This window comes from Lucilia cuprina, chromosome 5, assembly GCF_022045245.1.
Source record: "Lucilia cuprina isolate Lc7/37 chromosome 5, ASM2204524v1, whole genome shotgun sequence".
In the NCBI taxonomy this organism is placed as follows: domain Eukaryota; kingdom Metazoa; phylum Arthropoda; class Insecta; order Diptera; family Calliphoridae; genus Lucilia; species Lucilia cuprina.
In genome coordinates, this window is record NC_060953.1 from 29,432,457 (window position 1) to 29,460,211 (window position 27,755).

Consider the following 27,755-nt stretch of genomic DNA (forward strand, 5'->3'; position numbering starts at 1 on the left):
GTAAAAATTTTAATGTATTTTGTTTTTGTTACGATAATGAAATACAAATAAAATTTTAACTCAAAGTGATCATACGTAATCTAGAAACAGGACCTAAACGCGATAATAGTTTAAAAAATATTTAAAGATAAGATTTAACTCAAATAAATCTAAATAGGTTAAAAATGCAATGTTCATCAAACGAAGGACAACTTGAAAAAGTCGTTAAATGTTCAAAGCGTTTAAAAATAATGGAAATGAAAGCCGTTTAGAGTTGTTAACTTATTCGTAAAATAGAATTTTAATGTAAAATATGACAACTTACTTTTCAATTTAATTTATATAATCCTTGAAGATAATTACTTTTTGGTATATATTTAATAAACTTCGCCAATTAACAAAACCATATTAAATGTTTATTAACAGTTGACTTTTAACACAACACTGTCATATTGTTTTTTATTACTTAAGATTCACATTATGTTAATTACACTATTTTTCTATGAACATTAAATTCAATAACTCATTTAAGTTTAACAATGAATAATTAAAACTAATCATGACTGGACAAAACACAAAACATCACTGAACTTAGCAAAATTTCTGCATTTTTTATTTTTTTCGCGTTCACGCTAAAAAATGGCGTATTTATATTTTTTTGTTTTCGTACTCTTCTTACTTTCATCCGGAAGTAACCTAAAACTATACTTTCAGACGGCGAAAACTAGAAATCAATGTATTTTGTTTTTATAAAATGTGTGCTCTAATCTGACAATCGTCCAGAAGTGACTAAAATCCACACCTTCAGATGAATAAAATACAACATTAATGTGGACACTCTTCAAACTGTCTTCCAGAAGTGACATAAACATACAAATCAAGAAGATACAAATTAGGAAACAATGTATTTTGTTATTGTAAAATGTGTGTTCTCACCCAACTCTCATAAGTCACTAAAACGTATACTTCCAGATGAAAAAAGTTCAACAGTCACGTTTTTTTGTTTAAGCAAAATGGATGCACTCTTCTAACTATCATCCGGAAGTAACTTAAAAGTGTATTTCTAGAAGACGAAAATTCGAAATCAATGTATTTTGTTTTTGTAAAATGTGCGTTCTCGTCTAACAATCATCCAGAAGTGTTTCTGACGTGGCGTCTGGGGTGATGCGCAATAGTTTTGTCTTCTAAATGTTTGAAGGGTATTTTTTTCATGTTTGCCCAGACGTCTGTTTTCATGCTTGTCGATGATTGGTGGTGAGCGGGGTAGAGAAGAATGGGGGGTAAGAAAACAAACATGATTTGGGATTTTCATGATATTTTTTTTTTGATATTCCTCTTTAAACTCATTCGTACTGTTGATATTATGCTCATGTTAAAAAATAATTATGTCTTTTTTTACATGAAAACATTAAAATTTGCATTAAAAAATACTATAGCGTGTAATTTATATCAAATTAAATGGTTTTTATGTTAAAAATTTCATTTTATTTTTATTACGAATAAGTAATTAAAAAGGATTATACAATTAAACATAAAAAAACATGCATAGTTGCATGTAAAAAATCACCGTATAAATGTTCATGATTTTTTGGAAGATTCTCAAAAGAGAATTGGAAAAAACAGACGTCTGAAAAGTCTTCATGTAAATTGCGCCAAAATCATTGTAATTTTACATGCTTACTTAAAAAGCCCTGTATATGGTTTTCGTTGAATGCTTAGAACTCACAAAAAATGTATAAAGCAAATTTTCATACAAAATTTGTTGAAAAATATAATATCATTTGTTGCTACTGCAAGAAAATATTTACTGCTACTATTTGAAGTATTCAACTGCTACTACAGCTATAATTTGTTTATTTCTTGCTACATTTATAACTACTATCATTATGAATACGGGGGTAAGTGTTCAATTGCCCAGAAATCGTCTGTGCGAAGAGAATTATAATTTTTGTTTGACATATGTATCTTAATTTATGGTATACATTTTGATAACAGAAAAGAAGAGTTTAAATGTAATGTGATTTTGATGAATTTTCTCTTTATTATACAAATATTTATAATAATTTTGTTTAAAATTTAACTTTATATATTTAATTTTATTTCGACCGTCCACGCTTAATTAATTATATTTAAAGGAAACTGCGTTAATATACAAATGTATATATGTATATTAGACCTGGTCCACACTAGGAAACTTTCGTTGAGAATCTTTTTCTTAATTCTCATTTAAAGTTTCCTTAATGTCCACACATAGAAACTTTTGTTTCAGAAACTACGTGTAAATTGCATTGATTTGTTGTTGTACCAATGAGAAGAATAACAAAACAAAACAAGTTTCCGAGAATGGGAAACTCCTTACCGCGAGAGAATTGAATGATATTCTCTCTCTTTCTCTCTCACGCAAAATCAAAAGTTTCCCAAAAAAAGTTTCTTAATGTGGACCGGCAATTAGACCAACTCACTCTGTATAAGAAATAAAAACGCGATCAAATTTAAAAAAAAAAAGATTTTTCGAATTATTTTTTTCAATTATAGTTTTGGTTTGAAACAATATATTTAATACGGGCCCTTTTTGTAATCGATCCAGTTCACGAACGGCTATCAATACATTAGAAATATATATTTAGGAATAATTAAAAACAATACAAAGGTTTTTTGAGGCTAGGTAAAATTATGATATTTTCATGAGTGGACAACACTAAACCCATAATATTTTTGGTAACATCATATGACATAACAACGAACAAAAACCATTTTTTTTGTGAGTGGGTCTAATGTATATAATTTAAAAATTATAAAATATACGAATCTAAATTGAATTTAATTCTATTTTTTCAATAGTATGCGACCCCCTGTCGTTCCACCATCGAAAAATTATTGTACGTCTTCTTCGTATAACTAAGAAAATAAGCAACACAAATACTCCTTGAAGACCATTTATCATATCCATTAATATAAGGTAAATCTGTGGTCCTGGCGAGTAGAATGTAACTATTTCCAACAGCCATGTGGATATAAGTATTAATCCTAGTAAGCTAATACACTTTGCGCTGAAAAGGAAGAAGAAAAAAAATTATTTGTAATTCTAATTAGAAATATTTTATATATTTAACTCTTTTTTAACTTCTTGAAAAATGTTTTCATCGTATAATGGATTGTTGAGATCCTCGTCATTTGAATTTACAATAACACCTTGAGATTTTAGTTTTTGAAATCCAAAGAAAGCAGATGCCATCACTATAAAGCTAAATAGAAGCAAGGTAGATACTGGAGGTATGAAATATCGTTGTGATTCCCGGATTGCTAAAAAATGGCGAACAAATCAATATTATTGTAACGAATGAAATTGTGTAATGTTTTTCCGATGAAAAGGCGCCTAATACCCTGTTTCCACTCAGCAAATCTAGTTGATTGTGATAACTTAACTTATAAATGAAATATGTGCGCTTAAGTAATTTTCGGAAGTGGACCTTATATGAGAACCTTGACCTATTGTGGACATATGTATATACTTTGTTGGGTCTAAGATGAATATCCCAACAAAAATAAATCAAAGTGCTTTCCAAATAATAATATCTATTACCACTTCAAAAGTAGCAAAAAAAGTGACAAACTTATAAACATATAACCTCTATTAACACTTATGGTGGTGGAGGATATAAAAACTTAAATAAAGCGTAAATGGAAACGCGAACTTTAGAGGATTAAAATTGGTATGTGGTGTTTATTGAAACGACAATATGCAGAATACGAGCACATAGGTAAAGACGATTATTTTTATACCCTTCACCTTCGTGAGAAGGGTATATATAAGTTTGTCATTCCGTTTGTAATTTTTATAATATAATTTTCCTACCCTATAAAGTATATATATATTCTGGATCCTTATAGATAGCAGAGTCGATTAAGCAATCTTGAAATCAGTTTTTAGAGGACCCCAGATATCGGAAAGATCCGAATCTTCAATAATTCTGTTAGAATTTCTTTCGAGAATATCGCTATTTAAAATCAGCAAGATCGGCCGGTAAATAACGGAGATATGAGCAAAAATCCGAGACAACCTCTGAAAATTTCATTAAAAAATGTCATTTTTTCATGCTTTGTTAAATTAGCAACAACAACACTGTATATTGGAAAAATATGTACACGTTTGTGTATTTGGTATTATTCAGTTGTGTATTTTGTTTTGTACTGTTGACTTCATTGAGTTGTGTATTTTGTTTTTGTTTTCTTTTTGTGAATTCTGTTCGTATATTTGGATATATGTTGGTTTTATTGCCTTGTTTATTCTGTTTTTCTGAGTTTTTCGTTATGTATGTTTAGATGTCTGTTGGTTTAATCGTCTTGTGGATATTGTTTTTTATTTCGTTTAGTGTTGTTGTTGTTCATTTTGTTTTACTTTTGGTGTAATAATAATAATATAGTCGGGAAAAATTTATAAAACTAATATGTGTAATATACACTATGGTGAAGGGTATATAAAATTCGGCACAGCCGAATATAGCACTCTTACTTGTTTTTATTGAGTTTTGACAATTTAAATCGTAGGAGATATTAGCACCAAGTTACAATTTATTTAAATTTACAAAATTTAGGCATATACTATTTTTTCTCTTTTGCATTTATGGCAAGTTATTCAGATGAAGATAATCTACATTATTTATATAAACCTTGTGCAATCTTTGTTTTGTCTTTTTGAGTAAGGAAACTTATTATCTAAGTTTATTTAAGAAAATAATGAATTCGGAAGAACTTAATATTTTATTTAAATTATTATTTTAAACGTTTAATTTCATTTTTTTATACCCTTCACCTTCGTGAGAAGGGTATATATAAGTTTGTCATTCCGTTTGTAATTTCTATAATATAATTTTCCGACCCCATAAAGTATATATATTTTGGATCCTTATAGGTAGCGAAGTTGATTATGCTATTTCCGTCTGTGTGTTTGTTGAAATCAGTTTTTAGAGCACCCCAGATATCGGTGTAATCCGAATCTTCAATAATTCAGTTAGACATGCTTTCGAGAAGATCGCTTTTTAAAATCAACAAAATCGGTCGGTAAATAACGGAGATATGAGCAAAAATCCGAGACAACCTCTGAAAATTTCATCAAAAATGTCATATTTATTCATTCTTTCTTAAATAAGCAACAATAACACTGTATATTAGAAAAAGATGAACGTGTGTGTAGATGTATTTCGTTTTTCAGCTTGTATTCCGTTTTGTATGTTTCGATGCTGTTGGCGTCATTGAGTTGTGTATTTTGTTTTGGTTTTTGGGAATTCTGTTCGTATATTTGGATGTAGGTTGGTTTTATAGCACTCTTACTTTTTTAATTAGTGTTTTTTTTTTTCAATGGAATAGTATTTACAAAAATGTATATTTCGCCTCACCGCCTAATATGGCTAATGGCAACTACTTTATTATATAGCTTAAATTATACATCTGCATTATTTTCCATAAACAAATTCAAAGTATAACAAAATGACATTCAATTTAGAGAAGTGTTTCAATGTTTTCGCATTTCATGTGAACATGAATGGTATGAACAGAAAAAATGGGCTATCTTTCAATGGGTCCTTGCTGTCTCCCATATGTATTAAATACAAAATTTCGTATATCTGGGAAAATATTAAAATTTTTCATAGGTTACACAAAAATCTTAATTAACGTTTAGAAAAATTGGCGAACTTGCGTGGCATCCCCAATATGTAAAAAAAATATATATCTGGAAAAGTATTATAGTTAGAATCTTCAAAATCGTATAGTGTTTTTTATTTACATTGCATTTAGGATAGTAAAAGACACTGGATATCGCTAGTATTTTATATAAAAGGGATATTTTTAATATATATATATATACATACATACGTACATTCAGTATAACCCTGTATAAAGTACGAGGGCATTCCAGGAAGACCCTTTTGAATAGTTAAAATAACCAGAATAACAGCTCCAATCAATGACATTATACAATAAAAACCAAAATATAGACTTGTTATTAATTTCGATTTCTTCTTATTTAATGGAATATGAATCCTGGAAAAAAGGAAATTTAAATATAAATATTTTTCAGAGACCGTATGTTTAATAACTTTTATTTTATTAAAATTGAATGGTTTAAATCTAGTTTATCCAAGCTTAAATTAATGTGCCTACTTAACATCTGAGGTTTAAAACAATCATAGCGCGCAATTACAGAGTTGTAAAAATAATAAAAAATAAGCTTTTCTTCTTTCACCACTTTTCCTCTTTATTATATTCCCTTTGCAAAAAACGTAACACTGTTTATATTTATAGGCATCAATTGCCTGAGTATTACTTCTCTTTAAAAAAATAAAAATGTTCAAAATATATGTTGTCGAAAATTTTTAGAACTCTTTTGTAAACAAACTCAGATTTTATTGACATGAATTTCAAAAGGGTGCAACAACAAATTAGTCATTTCCACATGTCAGAAATTCCTAAAAAGAAACATTATAAACACTATCTGGCGGTACAGTCTTATTCAAACGTGTTTATTAATGTTGGAATATAAATTTTGTAAAAGAATTACGTTTGTTTTTAGAGGAGCATGTGTTGAAAATGCACCAGAGTAATGATGATATTAGTAAGCTCTTATGTAAATTCTATATAAAAATATTGAGATATTTGTTGGCATTTTTATTCAATTTATGTAACTTTGTTTAATCATGCTATGGTCATATATTTTACAAGAAAAATCAAGAACTGTGAGCTTAATATAAAAAAATATATAATTAATATAAAAATAAAAAAGTTTATTATTGCTAGAGAAGATTGGTTTTAGGGAACATAGCCGATACGATTACGGCTTAATTATAAATGCACCCAAAATTAAATTAATGCATATCAAACCCCGACATTATCTGTATACCTACATTCAAATCAGATTCCACAGTATCGAATGCCTTCACAAAGCTAAGATCAAAAAGTTAGACTATGACTACTGCTCAACTACAGTCGAAATTGTTGATACATACAAATACGTTGGAGTTATAGTTGACTAGAACTTCAAATGGAAATTTCACATAGATAAAAATTCGCAAAAAACTACGTAAAGTGGCACATTTTTACATAGGCTAAGCTATACTCAAACAAACTTGTATTGAGACAAGTCTACTTTTCTCTCGCCGAGTCCCAAATTCGTCATGGAATTGCTTAAAACTTCAAAATATGCAAAACCAACTATAAAAAATACTGCGTTCAAATAATAACCAACAAAATCGCATCACATCGAATATATCTAACAATAAAATTGCTAACAGGGTGCACTTTTAAGGTGAAGTCAATTCAACAGGTGATCGTTATTTTTTTAATGAATTTTATATACAACTATCAATTGGTACAATTTCGAGTTGCCACAGGCAAAAACATCATTAATTTGCATAAGTATTAATTTTATTTTCAGGGTACTAAAAAAATTTAAATTTATAATTTAAGGAGTAATTGTTTATTTATTTAGAATTTACGTATGTATATTATATGTATGTATATTATAAATATTTTTCTTGAAAACTGTTTAAATTGTAGCAACAAAAAACTAAGTTTCCGCGCAATGTAACTAGTGATTTTTTTTAAATTATTTTTGTAGTAAAATCTTTATAAAAATATAAAACTACATAAAATAATGTGTATTTCCTACACGTTATAAAATAGTTTTCTTCCTATTGTATTTTTTTTTGCAGCCAATCAAAAGGTACAAGTAAAAATTTTTGAAACATCAATGATATTTATTTTCAGTAATGCAAAAAACAGAAACTTTTAATACAGCCTTAAAAACTAAGTGTTCTCAAATTGGCACAGCGACCGTAAATGGTTTAATTGATTACATACACAGTATAATTAAATCACATTTAAAACAACATTTTCTACTATATTATAAGTTAAAATTATATTATAATGCCTTCTTCAATGTAACATATTTTAAATTTGTTAAATTTGTACACATATTTTAAATTTGTTTGCTGTAGTATATATTTGTTTTATGTGGAGAAATTTTGGGCATGTGGGATTTTTGTTAATTACGGTATATATTCAAAGGCCACTCTGGCAACATATACACTTTTTGACATAAGTATACAATTTTGTTGTTTTTGTGGAATTGACTTCACCTTATTATTCCATCACGATTGCTAACGACACAGATATCCTCAATGTTAAAACAATATTGGCAAATGAATTCTTCAACTCTTCAATATTTCTTCAACAATCAACCACAGAAGAATCGTAGAAGGAAGATATATTAAACCACAATATAGTAATGAATACGGAAAAAGTACCCATACAGTCCTTATACCAACATGAAGAAAACTCAATCAGTCAACAATGACTCCACACATAGAGGAATAATAAAGAAGAAATATGTCATTATTTTTTTGAAAACATAAAGTAGGCTCTTCACACATATGGGTAATGTGCATTCAACATACCAACTGTTAGAGTTTCCCATAGTCATTTGTCAAAAAATATAAATAATAAATATTTTTAAATTTAAATAAAAACATGTCAAAATTTAAATATGTACTTCCCCTTACTCGTCTGTATTGTCATTTTTGTCTCATCCTGGTTATTGGAGAGGTCCCTTCGGACCCACGCGATGGCTGTGAAATATATATTTCTTGATAAGTTCTCTGCTGTTGCCGGAAAGACTAGAGATACGTAACTCGAAGTGCTTTACGAGAACACCTGCGAGTTGGCCTTATTTCACGGTGATTCTTTTACAACCACAGGGTGAGTTTATTCGAAAACTTGCCACCACCCCTTCATGCTTCTTACACGTCGGTGGAAATTTTTGTACATGGTGCTGCAGATCCATGTTCAAGCACTTTGCTCAAGTACTCGATCTATATAATCTCTGGCCATTGCTAACTTCCATTTACACTTCTGTTGTTTCTTCAACGGCACCGAACTTATAACGTGTTATAGCTATTACCGTGTTTCAGTCTTTTAACTAACATTCTCTTCCCGCAGCATTAGGTTTAAACCACAGAAAACACGTGTACCCCAAGAGACCTCTCCAATAATCGGGACAAGTAAAGTCTAGTATGCCAGGACTATAAACACCACCATTTTATAGTCCTGGCATACTAAAAGTCCCGGGGGAGAAAAATTATTGTGGGGCTGAAAGTTGGGAATGTGTTAAATGAATAAGATGCAGAATGAATTAGGTGCACATGGTCTCCCATCCATATACTCGCAGTAATGTGTCTTGTTTTTTCTTGAAGGTGTTGTAAGAATGAGAAGTATGCTGTATGTGTGAATGTACGGTATCTTATTCGGTCGACTCTATAAATATTCCATTCCTTGTCCAGGTATGTTCAGAGTGGGCTCGATAGATTTAAATAAGAATAGAAAAATGTCCAGTGGATGACACAAATCAGTTTACTTAGTATTTTTAGTTTTGAGAACATAAAAATAAATAATAAATAATTGTGTTGAACATGTCAGAATAATAAACTGAATTGTTGTTACCCAACAAACAACACAGAAGGTTCACGAAAAATCGAGAAAGACTGCAAATCAAACTATTTTTTATTTTAAAACTTGAAATATAATGCAAACATTAAATTCATTTATTTCTTTAAGTAAACGGTAATTATTATTACTTAATAAATAACATTTTTCAAACGTTTGATTTTGGGTTTGTTGGGTTATTTTATCTATGGGAAATATACTAATACTACCATAAGTTCTTCTACTAATACATTAAGACGACTTAGGTTTTTGACAACAGACTTAGGTCCTTGACAGCAGAGTTTCTGCTCTATAAGGGAAACATGAAATGTAGCATGTCTTGATTAGGTAAAAACGTATAAAAGGGGACTTTTTGGTACTTTTTCCTTCTACAAAAGGTACTTTTTGAATTTCTATAATAATGAACCTGGAAAAATGAAATTAAGTATGTAGGTCCCGGATTAGGCGGGAACAGATAAAAGGGACTTTTTGTTGCTTTTTCGCTCTACAAAAGGTACTTTTTGAATTTTCTATAATATTGAACCTAGAAACATGAAATCAAGTATGTAGAATCCGGATTAGGCGAGAACACATAAAAAGGGATTTTTTCGTTCTACAAAAGGTACTTTTTGAATTTTCTATAATATTGAACCCAGAAACATGAAATTATGTATGTAGAGCCCGGGTTAGACGAGAACACATAAAAGGCTAGTTTTTGGTCCTTTTTCTTTCTTCAAAAGGTACTTTTTGAAATTTTTAAAATATTGAACCCAGAAACATGAAATTAATTATGTTGAGCCTGGATTAAGTGGGAATCAAAAAAGGGGTCTTTCGGCGAGAACACATAATAAACTTTTTCGTTCATCAAAAGGTACTTTTTGAAATTTCTATAACATTGAACTTGGAAATATTAAATTATGCATGTAGAGCCCGGATTAAGTGAGAACCCATAAAAGGGGACTTCGTGGTACCTAGTACTGACTAAAAGCACATCATGGGGAAGGGTATATAAGATTCGGCACAGCCGAATATAGAACACTTACTTGTTAGTATTAAAAATACGTTTAAATCAAATAAATTGTCATTTTTGTTAATGCAATTGTTAACAATAAAAATTGTAGCAAAACAAAAAGTAAAAAAATATTTACAACAAAAAAATTCATACTTTCTAACTATTTAAGTGTAAGAAAACGAGAGATCTCCTCACTCAAGTGCGCCAAAATTGTGTAGATAATAGCGCAAAAGAAAAAATAAATAACCAAACAACAGATTTAAAAACAACAACAAACGAGAGATCTCCTTTTTCAAGTGCGACAAAATAGAAAATTGTGTAGAAGACAACGCAAAAGAAAAAATAAAAAAACAACAACTGATGCAATGGTTGATGAAAATAGTAATGCTAATGTGAATAATATCACAAATGGTATCAATAACAATATTAACACTATAAAAACCATTAATGAAGGTCACTCAAGCCTAATGTCAAAGACAACTGGTGCCATACCAAAAAAATCCAAATACATTGAGCTCGCATAAAATATAAAAGATCCAAAAGGGAATGAACCGTTATGTCATTTATACAAAACGCAAGTCCAGCCCTAGGACTTCCAAATTGGAATCAAATCCAAAACAGGCGAAAACAAATTCATAAGTCAAAATCGTTTTACACTCCTTGACAACCAAGAAAATTAAAAAGTACCATCCATGCCTTTAAAAGACCACAACCTACCACAAATCTATTGGGTAATAAGTTGTCCCAACTTGTAGGAAAATAAAATTTCCACGAGTCTCTCTACGCAAAGGAAACATTTAGGAAACAAAAATATAGACTTATTCAGAAAAGTTTTTTAGATATTTTTGATTCTGAGAAAAGAAATTATTCACATATCAACTAAAAAGTGCAAAGGTACTAACTGATGACGTTAAAAAGGCGGTGGAGACTGAAGGTTATGAAGTGAAGTCTATCCAAAATATATTTAAAAAGGACAAAATTCCTCAATCAATGTTTTGAGTTGAAATTACTTTTAACTCTTCACAATTTGGAAAAAAGGGTGATACTCATCCCATATATAGTTTAAGATATAATCGCAAAATAACTGTAGAGGAACCCATTAAGCGCAGAGGTCCTCTTCAATGCATAAATTTCCAAGAGTTCGGTCACACCAGAACTTTCTGCAAATTATCATCTGTTTGTGTGAGATGCAGAGACATTTATAAAAGCCATGATTGCCCCACCCAAAAACAGAGAACAATAAAAGCAAATGCACACCGCTAGATATCGCAGATATCCAGTATACCTGCACATGCAACAATCAAATAAGACCAGAAGACTTTATATTTTCAATATAAAGCTTCTAATACTTCTAGTGCTCAATATAGAAGTATCATAAATAAAAGCAATCAAAATAAATCGTATGCCCATTCGACAAGAGAAAGTTCCGTTGCAAACAAATAATGAAATAATGCCACATTATTTCCATATGTACATACATGCATTAAAAAGGGTGTACCCACACCCGAAACAAATTCTCAAAGCTCTATTGAGAATCTAATTCAAACCATAAAGAGTTTCATGGTAAATATGAAAAATATGTTTCAACAATTAATTAATTAAAAATGAATTCCCTAAGAATTTGTTTTTGGGATGCTAACAGCCTTAGCCAGCACAAGAATGAAGTAGAACAATTCCTGCTACTTCACGAAATTGACGTACTACTCGTCTCTGAAACACACTTTACCCTAAAGAACTGTTTTAGAATTAACGGATACTACACTTACGATACAAAACATACAGCCGTTTTAGTGAGAAAAAATATTAGACATTTCCCAATGCCAGAATACAAATAGAGATAGCAGAGTTACAATATCTTCAATATATAAAGTTATTAGAAACCCCAAATAAAATTGTTTCCCTAATAAGAAGACGAACTGGTTGAAGTATAAAATGTATGTTAGCTCACATTTACCACAAAACATTTCATTGAAAAATGACCATGAAATACAATCCGCTGTCTATATATTTACGGATATCTTACAAGATGCTGTCAAAGTGTCTACATCCCCAGTCACCTTGGAATACAACAAAACTTCGAATGTTATAGGGACATTGAGTCTCTATAATATACTGCTCCAAATAGCCAAGAAATATGTAAGAAAAACTTGAAGCATTCGCCAATCACTTGGAGAATGTGTTTACTGAAAATGATACAGATTCTTCTATTAGTGCTAACATTATAAATAATGTGGTTCCACGCCCAATAAAATATCGAAAAAAATCACCTGATATAGATAAAATTACCACCACGATGATAAGTAACCTCAAGCTTTCGATAAAGTCTGGCACGATGGACTAATAAACAAAATGATCATATTACTACCTGCGAATGATCACAAACTGCTTAAAAATTACATATATGAAAGATCTTTTTAAATCAGATCTAAAGATGTGATCTCTTCACGTGGAAAAATATTTACCGGAGTACCTCAGGTGAGTATTCTAGACCCGTTCCTATATATTTTATACACTGCAAATATGCCAGCGAGCGCATTGACTCACACATCTACATTTACAGATGATACCGCTTTTGTAAGCATATATGATAACTCTTCAATAGCTTTTGAACAACTCCAGTCTCACATCGGCGAATTGGAAAAGTGGCTGGACAAAAGGAAAATAAAAGACAATGCAACAAAATGTACTAATGTTACATTTATTTTAAGACGAGAAAATTTTCCTCCCGTACAGTGAAACAATATAAAAATTCCTGAACAAAGATATGTGAGATATCTTGATATCCACCTCGATTACCGCTTAACATGGAATCACCACATAGATACCAAGGGTTCACAAATAAAATTAAAGTCAGCTCAAATGTACTGCTAATTGGACCACGGTCACGAGGAGTTGCTGTCATTTGAGGGTCAAACATTGGATTTTGCAAGATAATTAAATTATCGAGAACGTTGGTTAAATTGCATCGGCAATGACAACGTTAGTTATAATTTAGGTTAAGATTTTAATACTTATTGTAAATTTCTATATAAGAAAGATTCAATAAAGAATAAATGAAATGGTAAACAAAATCGACTTTAGCCATATTCCAAATATCACCCTGATGTTTATAGGGGAGCATTCCTTTTACGGTATATGGTAGACGTTTTGAAGGTAGGTATATGAGATTCGGCACAGCCGAATATAACACTCTCATTTGTTTTGATTGCCTTTAATAAATCTTGATGTCGGAAATTAGACTTGTTGATTTATCAATTTCAAAAATTAATTCAACTAATTCTTCATCCAGGTCATTGCATGAAAATAAACGATTATATTTTTTTTGGTGGAGTATTTCAAAATGTGGTCATTAGTTGGGTGCTTTCATGAACTAAAGTAAACTATAAGGGTGTTTACTACTTGTATTCTGCGTTCATTAAGTCTTATCATAAGCCGGTTACACAATTCTTGTGCATATTGTGTGTTAATTTTGCTTAAGTTGTTGAATAAGAATTTTTAAATTGCTTCGCCCTCTAGAATCCGTAGATAACTCTTTTATAGATATTTCCAATGATTGCAAAGTTTTCCATAGATTTTCAAGAGCTTCAATTTCTATAGATGAGAAAGGTATTAAAGAACAGTTAGCTCTTAAAATTAAAAAAAAATCAATCATTTTTGATAATGATTTCCATTTGTGTTTAACATCGAAAATTAAATTTAACTTCTTACCGTGATAACAGAAAAAAAGAAATATTGCAGCCTTTTTTAGTTTTTCGTTCGATTTATTGAAAATCTTTACACATTTGCGTAATTTCCCCGGCTTTTTATATGCAATTATAAAAGCAGCCGAAAATTTATATTTTTATATATATATATAAATTATATATATATATATATATATATATATATATATATATATATATATATTATATATATATATATATATAATATATATATATATATATATATACATGCACAGTATTATATATGTACAGTATTGTTCGAAACCTAAGCAACTTTTTTTGGCATTGTATACAAAATGCTATAATTTATATTTTAATTGATTTATTCAAAATTATATAATTAATAATAATAACATTATGTGTCTACATTATAATAACAACAACAAAAGTTTAATTCCATTTCGCTGTGAGTTACAAGAAAATAATAACTGAATAAACTCCATAAATAGCTGTTCGAAACTTAAGCAACTTTTTGATCTTCTTATGAAAATCTTTGGTCCTTTTGAGTTCCAATGTGAGGCTCAAAGGCTGAAGGAAATATAATACACATCTTTTTAGTGAAGTAATTTTATCTATACCAGGTGATTTTGCAGCCCTTAGACCTTTGTTTGTCGTCTTCACGGTAGTGAACCGGAATTTTATTGGGCGTGGAACCACATTATTTATAATATTAGCACTAATAAAAGAACCTGTATTATTTTCAGTAAACACATTCTCCAAGTGATTGGCGAATGCTTCAAGTTTTTCTGACGTATTTTTTGCCCATTGACCATTCTGGAGGCGTATGGGTGACTCATATGCAATAGGGCATTGTATATATTTAACAGCTTTCCAGAGACTATATTATGTTTTCTAAGTTATTGAGATAATTTCTCAGATTAGATTCCTTACTAACAACGCAATGACGCCAACAGCATCCAAACCAAGGGTGCCCAAGCCCTATGCGCTTAGTACTCTTTTGTTTTTGTAAATGCGCTTAGCTATAGACAGTGTGTTTTCTATACACTTATATGCGCTTAACACTAGCAATACGTTGTTGTTGTTCTTAACAGTATACAAGCAAGAGTAAAACAACAACACTTTCGTATACATTGCTGGTAAACATTGACGAGACGTAGATTTTGTTTTTGTTTATCGTAAAAAATTTTTTTTAAAAAGCGCTTGGAAAAAATTTGTGTTAGTTTTAAATTTCAAACTTACATTATTCGCATAAAAATTATTGTACAATAACTCACAATCTATTCTCATATAATTGAAAACGTTTTAAATACTTTTTTCTATTCATTAAAAAATATATTTGCAAAACAAAAGGGAAAATTATTTTATTTTAACAAAAAATGCAAATCATATTTTTTTGCTGTGTATTTTTTTGTATGTTTGGATTCCAAATGAAATTTTCAGAGTTGTCTCGGATTTTTGCTCATATCTCCGTTATTTACCGACCGATTTTGCTGATTTTAAATAGCGATCTTCTCGAAAGCATGTCTAATAGAATTATTGAAGATTCAGATCTCGCCGATATCTGGGGTCCTCTAAAAACTGATTTCAACAGACAGATGGACAGACGGACATGGCTTAATCGACTCCGCTATCTATAAGGATCCAGAATATATATACTTTATAGGGTTGAAAAATTATATTATAGAAATTACAAATGGAATGACAAACTTATATATACCCTTCTCACGAAGGTGAAGGGTATAATCATATAGTAGTACATCTAGGCGCAACTAAAGGGGTTTTCAAAGAAAAATTTTTATTCTCTTCACACAGACGAGCTCTGAGAGAATAAAACAAACTTGTGAGAACTAAACGCACTCACTAAACATCAAATTTTCTTCGCAAAATTGCGAGGATATTACCACTTATTAGTTTTTCTTATCACTTAAACTTAATGTTTATTATTTTTTTCAACACTTTTCATTTATTTAAAATCCCGAAAATAATTTATGTTTTACAAACGAAAAAAAATATTTTTTATTCTTTGACATTTTATTTTAATTAAAATTGAAAAATGAAAAGCTGTACATTTTAGTATTGAAAATTAAAAAAGTATTTTACATACTTTTTTTTATTCAACAAAAAATAACAAAAAGACGTGTTTATAATATGTTTTGATATAAAATATCTTTTAAAAAAAAATAACTAATATTTTCATTCACTGCCATATAAAATTTCATTAATAACACACAAAGAATAACGTCCAAAAAATACATTTTTTATTTAGTACCTTTTGAACAACTGTGTTTATTTTTGTGCTTCTACTAATACATTCTCACCAGTTAGGTCTTTGACAGGGGACTTAGGTCCTTGACAATTACTTTCGCCTATATACTACTATTGGGTATAATAACCAATTTTGGTTAATAATAACTAAAGTGGCAACGCTGCTTATGAGCGTAAAAATTACAAAGTTGTTTGACAGCATTCAACAAAGTAGGTTGATGTCGTTTTGTTTCAGTAATTGCAAACAAAATTTGTAAAAACGACAACATAATTTGCAAACAAGAGAATAACTTGCAAAAGCTCGTACACTCCAAAAATTTTTCAGAAATGCATAATAATAAAAAACAACATAAACATAATACTTTTTTTAAATATTTTATATTAAAAATGTAATCTTTGTCAAGAAATAAACATTTTTTCTTCTTTGAATATGTTTTATCTGTAAAATTTAAAATTTTACTTGTTAAAAAAATTAGGAAATATTTTTTCTATGTGTTTTTTAGTATTTTTTCAACACTACTATAACATTTTCTCTTTCTGCTCGGCTGAATTTTACGAAGTTCCCAATATATGTATACTTTATGTATACCCCCTATATTTTTTGATGGTGTGTATACAAATATAAAGAAGAGTTTTAGTATTTTAAAAAACGTTTTTAATGTTTAAAACTATAAAATTTAATACAATTTAGAATCTTTTTCTTAAATATTATTAACTTTAGTCAATGAGCAGTTCATAATATTTATGTATAATTTATAACACTTTTAAACTACTTAAAACCAATTTTAATAGTTTAAGTAGTTTAAAAGTGTTATAAATTACACATAAATATTATGAACTGCTCATTGACTAAAGTTAATAATATTTAAGAATAAGTTTCTAAATTGTATTAATTTTTAAATTTTATAGTTTTAAACATTAAAAACGTTTTTTAAAATACTAAAAATCTTCTTTATATTTGTATACACACCATCAAAAAATATAGGGGTATACATAAAGTATACATATATTGGGAACTTCGTAAAATTCAGCCGAGCAGAAAGAGAAAATGTTATAGTAGTGTTGAAAAAATACTAAAAAACACATAGAAAAAATATTTCCTAATTTTTTTAACAAGTAAAATTTTAAATTTTACAGATAAAACATATTCAAAGAAGAAAAAATGTTTATTTCTTGACAAAGATTACATTTTTAATATAAAATATTTAAAAAAAGTATTATGTTTATGTTGTTTTTTATTATTATGCATTTCTGAAAAATTTTTGGAGTGTACGAGTTTTTGCAAGTTATTCTCTTGTTTGCAAATTATGTTGTCGTTTTTACAAATTTTGTTTGCAATTACTGAAACAAAACGACATCAACCTACTTTGTTGAATGCTGTCAAACAACTTTGTAATTTTTACGCTCATAAGCAGCGTTGCCACTTTAGTTATTATTAACCAAAATTGGTTATTATACCCATATAGTAGTATATAGGCGAAAGTAATTGTCAAGGACCTAAGTCCCCTGTCAAAGACCTAACTGGTGAGAATGTATTAGTAGAAGCACAAAAATAAACACAGTTGTTCAAAAGGTACTAAATAAAAAATGTATTTTTTGGACGTTATTCTTTGTGTGTTATTAATGAAATTTTATATGGCAGTGAATGAAAATATTAGTTATTTTTTTTTAAAAGATATTTTATATCAAAACATATTATAAACACGTCTTTTTGTTATTTTTTGTTGAATAAAAAAAAGTATGTAAAATACTTTTTTAATTTTCAATACTAAAATGTACAGCTTTTCATTTTTCAATTTTAATTAAAATAAAATGTCAAAGAATAAAAAATATTTTTTTTCGTTTGTAAAACATAAATTATTTTCGGGATTTTAAATAAATGAAAAGTGTTGAAAAAAATAATAAACATTAAGTTTAAGTGATAAGAAAAACTAATAAGTGGTAATATCCTCGCAATTTTGCGAAGAAAATTTGATGTTTAGTGAGTGCGTTTAGTTCTCACAAGTTTGTTTTATTCTCTCAGAGCTCGTCTGTGTGAAGAGAATAAAAATTTTTCTTTGAAAACCCCTTTAGTTGCGCCTAGATGTACTACTATATGATTATACCCTTCACCTTCGTGAGAAGGGTATATATAAGTTTGTCATTCCATTTGTAATTTCTATAATATAATTTTTCAACCCTATAAAGTATATATATTCTGGATCCTTATAGATAGCGGAGTCGATTAAGCCATGTCCGTCTGTCCATCTGTCTGTTGAAATCAGTTTTTAGAGGACCCCAGATATCGGCGAGATCCGAATCTTCAATAATTCTATTAGACATGCTTTCGAGAAGATCGCTATTTAAAATCAGCAAAATCGGTCGGTAAATAACGGAGATATGAGCAAAAATCCGAGACAACTCTGAAAATTTCATTTGGAATCCAAACATACAAAAAAATACACAGCAAAAAAATATGATTTGCATTTTTTGTTAAAATAAAATAATTTTCCCTTTTGTTTTGCAAATATATTTTTTAATGAATAGAAAAAAGTATTTAAACGTTTTCAATTATATGAGAATAGATTGTGAGTTATTGTACAATAATTTTTATGCGAATAATGTAAGTTTGAAATTTAAAACTAACACAAATTTTTTCCAAGCGCTTTTTAAAAAAATTTTTTTACGATAAACAAAAACAAAATCTACGTCTCGTCAATGTTTACCAGCAATGTATACGAAAGTGTTGTTGTTTTACTCTTGCTTGTATACTGTTAAGAACAACAACAACGTATTGCTAGTGTTAAGCGCATATAAGTGTATAGAAAACACACTGTCTATAGCTAAGCGCATTTACAAAAACAAAAGAGTACCAAGCGCATAGGGCTTGGGCACCCTTGGTTTGGATGCTGTTGGCGTCATTGCGTTGTTAGTAAGGAATCTAATCTGAGAAATTATCTCAATAACTTAGAAAACATAATATAGTCTCTGGAAAGCTGTTAAATATATACAATGCCCTATTGCATATGAGTCACCCATACGCCTCCAGAATGGTCAATGGGCAAAAAATACGTCAGAAAAACTTGAAGCATTCGCCAATCACTTGGAGAATGTGTTTACTGAAAATAATACAGGTTCTTTTATTAGTGCTAATATTATAAATAATGTGGTTCCACGCCCAATAAAATTCCGGTTCACTACCGTGAAGACGACAATCAAAGGTCTAAGGGCTGCAAAATCACCTGGTATAGATAAAATTACTACCACGATGATAAGTAACCTGCCCAATTCAGCACTGAGAATTATTTTCTTCATCTTTAACTCGATGATACGTATTTGAAAGTATCCGAAATTGTTATGATACAAAAACCGGCAAATGATGTCACTCATGTGATATCATTCCGTCCCATTAGCCTGTTGTCTATATTCTCAAAACTTTTTGAAAAGTTATTGCTTGAAAGCCTTATAGAACACCTTAACGATAATTGCATTAATCCTGACCATCAGTTTGGTTTCAGAAGAAAGCACAGCACTATCGAACAGGTACATCGAATAACTAATCTTATTCGGAAGGCCTTCGAGAGAAAGTAATATTGCTCAGTATTATTCATAGATATTTCTCAAGCTTTCGATAAAGTCTGGCACGATGGACTAATACACAAAATTATCACATTACTACCTGCGAATGTTCACAAACTGCTTAAAAATTACATATATGAAATATCTTTTGAAATCAGAGCTAAAAATGTGATCTCTTCACGTCGAAAAATATCTGCTGGAGTACCCCTAGGAAGTATTCTAGGTCCGTTTCTATGTATTTTATATACTGCAGATATGCCAACGAGCGCACTGACTCACACATCTACATTTGGGGATGAAACCGCTTTTGTAAGCATACATGATAACCCTTCAATAGCTTCTGAACAACTCCATCTTCACATCGGCGAATTAGAAAAATGGATGGACAAATGGAAAACAAAGATCAATGCAACAAAATGTACTAATGTTACATTTATTTTAAGACGAGAATATTGTTCTCCCGTACAGATAAACAATATAAAAATTCCTGAGATATCTTGGTATACACCTCGCCGCCTAACATGGACTCACCACATTGAAGCCAAGGTTACACAAATAAAATTAAAGTCAGCTCAAATGTACTGGCTAATTAGACAACGGTCAACGGACTTGGAGTACAAAGTCCGTTGAATAGTTTGACATTGATATGGCTCCAAATTAACGCGCATTTGGATTCTGCATCGCGTCTTAGAAAATGGTTCTTACAAAACTACTTTGTTAATCGCCCAATCGAAGGTGGCTCCAATAAAAGCCCAGTATTTACCTCATCTCGAACTATGCGCGTCCGTTTTACTTATGAGAAATTGGTCAAAAATATAATTGATGAATCCTTAGAAATTTTGGAAAGAAGAAAACGGGTCTAAAACGCACTACAAATAACATCACTGTCTTACATAAAATTACAGATAAGTATTCGTCATACTATAAAATTCTTCGAATACTTACATACATTTTACGAATTTGTAATAGGTATAAGGTAGACCCTTTGTTAAAAGAAAATGACATCGTTCCAGGAGTTCCACACCAGAAGTTGGAGAACATATTTTGGAAACTAGTAGTACATATACAAAGTAAAAACTTCGTTTTAGTGTTTAACGCCATTTTAAACAATAGTTTGTACCAGAAATTAACAATGAGTATGTATGAAACAAGTAATGCAACTATTTACTCATAATTTTTAATACAATGTACGTCCACACAAGTTTCATTTTGAATGACAAATATAATACAAAAAGTAACAGGTAAAGAACTTTTCATTCAGTTTGATGTAAAATTAAAAAAGTAGTGTTAAAAAATTAAAGAATCAATAAAATGTTCATAAATTTTTACAATTTAATAAAAATATGGAAATAGGTAGGTAATATGTTATGCACTTAAATAGAAAGGCATATGTTTGGATATAAAAATACCAATACCTGTAACCAGTGCACCATCTTCATATCGTGTTTTTCTTTAGCTGAAAATATTATAACGGAGAAAAGAAACTGGTTGGAGCCTAAAACTGTATTATTTTTAAATTCTTTATATAAAAAATGTTTGGTAATTTATTTCTTTATTTATTTATATTTTTAGTTATAATTTTATTAATATTTTCCAAAAATTTTTTGTTACTTATAATTTTTATACAATAAAATTTATATTCATAAAATCAACAACTTTAATTTTTTACACATCATTTCATTAACTTTTGCTTTGTTATTTGCTGTTGCATTGGTGAAATACTACGTATACGTACACTCAAATCATACTTATATTTATGTATATTCATTTTGCAAAGAAGATATAAGTATGGTAATTGAACATTATCGCTTTCCCGCTTTATTGCCGAAAAATCACCGCTATACATTGAGCATTTAGATCGTCTTCACTTGCATGCTGGTCCTAAAGTATTGTTTGGAATATTTCGTCAAAAAATATGGTTCGCCATTGTGTTCATTGCTTCCACTACAAACCAAAGTTGATTGGACAAATAATGGGCAACTGATCGCCCAAGAGCTCATTTTTGGTCAGTGGAGTCGATTTCTGTGGCCCATTTCTAGCTTTAAATTGCTTTGTTAGTCGACGTGTCCTACCGCTACCCATTTTTTGCGATAATGCGACAAATTTTACGTGTGCCCACAATAAACTTAAAGAGTTTAGAGATAAATTGCTCTCTAATAAGATTGTATCAGAAATCAAGACGCATTGTACTCAAAAGAGCTTAAAATTTTGTTGCATCCCCCCTCGTGCCCCCATCTTGGTGGATGCCGCTGTTAAATCTGCAAAAACCTATTAATAAAAAATGTTGCTCATCGTTCATAGTTGGTGTCCATACCTCAGGAAACTTTTGATTCCTCAAAGTTATCTGCATTAAATCGATGGCAACAAAATTCGTATTTGAGATTATCTTTTATCGCTACAACAACGTTCGAAATGATCTAAAGCACAACCAAATATCAAGATTGGACAACTAGTCATTATTCATGATGACAATATTCCACCACAGAATTGGGTCCTTGCAAGAGTCACAAAAACAATTTTTGGTACAGATAGACAAGTACGAGTACCTAATTTATAGGATCTTTGAAACGAAGACCTTTCAATGGAGGGAGAATATTGGAGGAGATCATATTTTTTGTCACCGACTGTTTAATTACTTGTTTGTTTTTTCGTTCGTACTTTCCAATACCCTTAATGTCGTTGTTAATATTGCGTTTGTTAATGCGTGTATTATTGTTAGTGTAATTTTTTGTCATTCTTCTTTCTGTCGTGTGGTCCACAAACATTTTTTTTAATTGTAAAGTCAGTAGCAATCGAAACTGCATATGAGCAATATCAGATGTACGGCAAATCTCTCGCGCATTATTAAAATAAGTATTTATATTTGTAATAAGTGTTTTGTTTTATTGCGACAGTCCCCGTCAAAAATTATTTAAAGGTAAAAACGAGTAAAGCGATGAAATTCGATATAAACATGACTTGTATGAACAAAGTCATTGACCCCCATTTAGAAAATGACTTTAAACTCAGTACTGGCTTAAAAATACTAGTAGATCTATGAAATTCGACATAAACAAGTTTTGTATGAGGATCAGTCCATAATAACCCCACCCCAAATAAATTCATTCTCAGAAAATGACTACAACATGAAAACTACGAATACCGCAATGCAATCCGACATAAGCTAATTTTGAGCTAAAACCTCTCTTCTATATTTTATGAGGAAATAAATAAGGAACTAAATTTTCCTACCGACTTTTATGAGAATTGGTCCATATATATATAAATAACCATACTCATTATAAAAATTTGTATTTTTAATTCGATTAATGTACCCCTTTCAAATATTACCCTGATGTTCTCATTAATATCTATATATAATAATAGAACATTCAAAATATCAGAGTCTATATTCGGCATAGACGAATATAACACTCTTCTTGATCTATTTGTAAAAAATGTTGGAAATTTTCTTTGGAAAACTTTTTATTTTTTTATGATTTTTAGATTGAAAACAATGAGATATGCGCGTATCTTGCAAAATTTTCTGAAGAATGGATTTGCTAATGTTTTTTTTTTTCATTATTTTTATTTATTTATCATAAAAATTCGCTAATATGTGATATTCTTAAATAAATGGATATTAATAGTTAACGAATATTAATTGCAATTTTTCTATGAAAATCAAAGAAAATGAGCAAAAACCAGAAAAAAATTTTATGTACAAATTTATATATTTTATGAAGTTTAATATTCTCAATGAAAATGGTTTGGAAAAAAATCATGTTCGATTAATCTGAATTATTAATTAAATTAATAATTCAGATTCATTAAAAAATTTATTCCAGATAAGAATTAATATTTTCTGTGTACAATGTACATAATATAAAATAATATAATTTAGTCCTTATTCATAGAGTCCCTGCCAGCAAATTTGAGTTTAATTTTGGATACATGAACTAAATAGTCACTATAAAGGCTCAATATTATGTTTCTCATTGCTGAGTTAAAAAATTTACAAAAACAATATATATTACTTTCTAATTTTGATCATAATTTTGTTAAATTTAACTGCGTTTTTATATTCTAAAAGGAAAATTAAATGATAATAAGTGGGGTCACTTTTCATTCACTCAGATTTTATCAAATTAGATTGTTTTTAACTTTAAGCTGTAACGTTATGGTTACAATTTGGATATAAATTGTTGGCAGGAGTAGTACATATAGGCAAAACTGAAGCGGTTGTAAAACAAAAAAATTTATTCTCCTCACACAGAGAGAATAAAACACGCACTCACAAAACTTCAAATTTTCTTCGCGAAATTCCAAGGATATTAGCGCTTATTAGTTTTTCTTTTCACTTAAACTTAATGTTTATTATTTTTTGCGACACTTTTAAATTATTTAAAACCCCGAAAATAATTTATATTTTAACAAGTAAGAGTGCTATATTCGGCTGTGCCGAATCTTATATACCCTTCACCATAGTGTATTTTGAGCGGCGGCTCAAGTAACTAAATATAGTTCGGCGGCGGCTAAGCTCCGACTCGAAGCCGGTTAGTTTTAAATTTCAAACTTACATTATTCGCATAAAAATTATTGTACAATAACTCACAATCTACTCTCATATAATTGAAAACATTTTAAATACTTTTTTCTATTCATTAAAAAATATATTTGCAAAACAAAAGGAAAAATTATTTTATTTTAACAAAAAATGCAAATCATATTTTTTGCTGTGTATTTTTTGTATGTTTGGATTCCAAACATACAAAAAATACACAGCTGAATAAAACCAAATACATCTACACACACACGTGTACATATTTTTCTATATTCAGTGTTGTTGTTGCTTTTATAACAATTTTTTTATGAAATTTTCAGAGGTTGTCTCGGATTTTTGCTCATATCTCCGTTATTTACCGACCGATTTTGCTGATTTTAAATAGCGATCTTCTCGAAAGCACGTCTAATAGAATTATTGAAGATTCGGATCTCGCCGATATCTGGGGTCCTCTAAAAACTGATTTCAACAGACAGACAGACGGACATGGCTTAATCGACTCCGCTATCTATAAGGATCAAGAATATATATACTTTATAGGGTCGGAAAATTATATTATAGAAATTACAAACGGAATGACAAACTTATATATACCCTTCTCACGAAGGTGAAGGGTATAAAAACGGAAAAACAATATTTTTTATTCTTTGACATTTTATTTTAATTAAAATTTTAATTTAATTAATTAAGAGAAGTTGTACATTTTCGTGTTGAAAATTAAAAAAGTATTCTGCACACTTTTTTCATTTTGCATTAGTGCAGAAAAAATAACAAAATGTCGTTTTCTAATATGTTTTAAGATAAAACTAGCGTACACAATCGAAATTAAATTAATAATTCAGATTATAAAAATATGTATGTAAAACTATTACTATAAAATACAGAAACAAAACACTATCAGATATGTTATGCACTCTCCTCTCTTTATCAAAAAGCTCATTTGTTAAATTTTTTTGTTTTTTTTCCTTGCTTTGTTTGTTTATTAGTTCAAGCATATTCACAGCGTATTTTATTTTGAAATTTCAAGTTTATTTAGGATAAAAAGTAGGAGGGCTAGCGTTAGGGGGAGTGGCACTTTTCATATGAATTGGCGGAATACCCATGATGGGAGTGGTACCTCCCATATTAATTAAATACAAAAATTCGTTTATCAGGGAAACTAATACAACTAAATTCTTACAATTTTGTAGGAAGAACTTTAATATTCATCTGAACATTTTTAAGAAAAAAGAGCGGACTTTCATCTGGGGTCTTTGAGCCCCCATATAAATAAAATAGAAAAAATCGTATATCTAGAAATATATTAAAGCGAGAATCTCTAAATTTTACTTGAAGAATATTGACATTCATCTGAACATTTAGAGTATAACGAGCGAACTTTCAATGGGGACTTGACATCTCCCATATGAATTAAATAAAAAATATTGTTTATCTAGGAAAATATAGAATTATCTAAGAAACTATTAGAGCTAGAATCTTCAAATTTTATATGAATAACTTTGACATTCATGTGTGTTAATGCTAAAAGCCTTAACTAACTTTTTGGGTTCTCCCTAATAGTTTTATTACATATAAAAGCTAATTGTTTTATGATAGATAGTTATTGCAATAACTATCTATCTCTTTTCATTTTTTTCGCCTAAACCCAAATGTCAAATTGGTGAAGGGTCTAAGCTGCTGTTTCGGTTTTACAAAACTAAATGTATCACTAGCAGCCAACTGAAAAGGTATTCCTTATAATCATTTATCCCAATAAAGAATTTCATATTATTATCCAAAATCCTAATACTTGGTTTTGTTTATTTTTTTCTGCATTTGTCATTGGGTTGTTTATATTGAGTTAACAAATTATATTAATAATTTGTTTATTTGGCTCTGAGAGTAACTCAATACACTTTCCAACCAGATTCCCACTCCTTGCTTCCCCACGTCAACTTTTGGTCCCCACGAACCGGATTGCAAAACTGAAGTTCTCAGAGATTAGATTGGATACATACATACATACATACATACATACATACATACATACATACATACATACATACATACATACATACATACATACATACATACATACATACATACATACATATAAATAAACAATTCTTCTCTTCAATAAATTAACAAGGTACGTTTGATATTTTGCTTTTATTTATTGATAAGTGCATTTCATCGGTGGTTAAGTGTATACGAAAAGAGAAAAATTATTAATTAAAATTTGAGTATTAAATTAAAAAAATCTGAGAAAAATTAAATATAAAAAAATTGGAAAGAATTTAATTTGAAAGAAAGTTAATTGAAAAAAAGATTAATTTAAAGAAAAAAAAATACAACAAAAAGAGAAATGAAATACCCGAAAAGAATTGTCCACATCTTTGTCCAAAGAGGTTTCTCATCATCACGGTCCGCAAAATCGTAAGTAAAACCATTCAATTTGTGGTTTAAATTTTTAGCTATCAAAATTTACACAAGACCCAGTGAAATCATTTTGTCCAAATCTAAAGTTCGTCGGTACGTGCAGTCCCAGTGTAGGTGTTCTTCGATAAATTTGATTTTTTTCCCGCGTGTTTTTCATTTTCTCTTTTTCAGTTCTTCCTCTTAAATATATATTTGTTAAAATATATTTCCCTATAAGTACTTTCCTTGTAGTTACTCTTTGTTTGAAATTTTGATCTTTTCTACACTCTCTTTGTTTGCACCAAAAATATAAAATTCCTCTTCTCTTAATATTTGCAAAAAACCACCCTATTTGTATAAGGATACTCTTATCAAAGTATTTCCCCTTACGCACAAAATACTCTTTGACCATTTCTCCTTCTTGTGTCGCACTCTGTATTTACATCAGATCTTTACTATGTATTTGCAACGTTTGGTGTATTAGTGCTGATCTCTTGCATACATGCTAAAGTATGAGAATAACATTTTTATTTTTCCATTTTTTCCAAATTTTTAATTGGTAGGAGAGACGCATTGTTGTAATACTGTAATACTGTAATAATAAAATTTGTTTTAAAGGTCAAAATTTGTTTTTTTTAAGAAATTATGATTTATACTTTTAGGGCGAGTTTTTCCTAATACACAAATAACTACAAATTTTTGATATCGAAGATTTTACATTTCAAATATTGTGAAGAATATTTGGTAATACTTACCCTTTGGTACCCAACTATTATTTCTTTCCCAACTTTTCATTCCTATTCAAGAATCTACCTATTGTATATTTTTGTTTGCGGTTTGT

The 27,755-nt window shown here is 29.4% G+C and overlaps 1 protein-coding gene across 6 annotated transcripts in view; it reads right to left on the reverse strand.

The window, feature by feature from the left end:
• Positions 1-2,198: 2,198 nt before the first annotated feature.
• The window catches only part of LOC111691096 (probable G-protein coupled receptor Mth-like 14), a 65,673-nt gene continuing 40,116 nt past the window's right edge, over positions 2,199-27,755 (reverse strand). For 3 of the 6 annotated variants that reach the window (XM_046951676.1, XM_046951677.1, XM_046951678.1), the window contains exons 4-6: positions 5,858-6,023; positions 3,093-3,282; positions 2,199-3,029 (exon numbers count right to left, since the gene is read on the reverse strand). In XM_046951676.1, coding sequence (XP_046807632.1) covers positions 2,789-3,029; positions 3,093-3,282; positions 5,858-6,023 — 597 coding nt within the window. In that variant the 3' untranslated portion in view covers positions 2,199-2,788. The remainder of the gene's footprint in view (positions 3,030-3,092; positions 3,283-5,857; positions 6,024-27,755) is intronic. The other 3 variants (XR_006940997.1, XM_046951680.1, XM_046951679.1) reach the window with 3 other exon arrangements.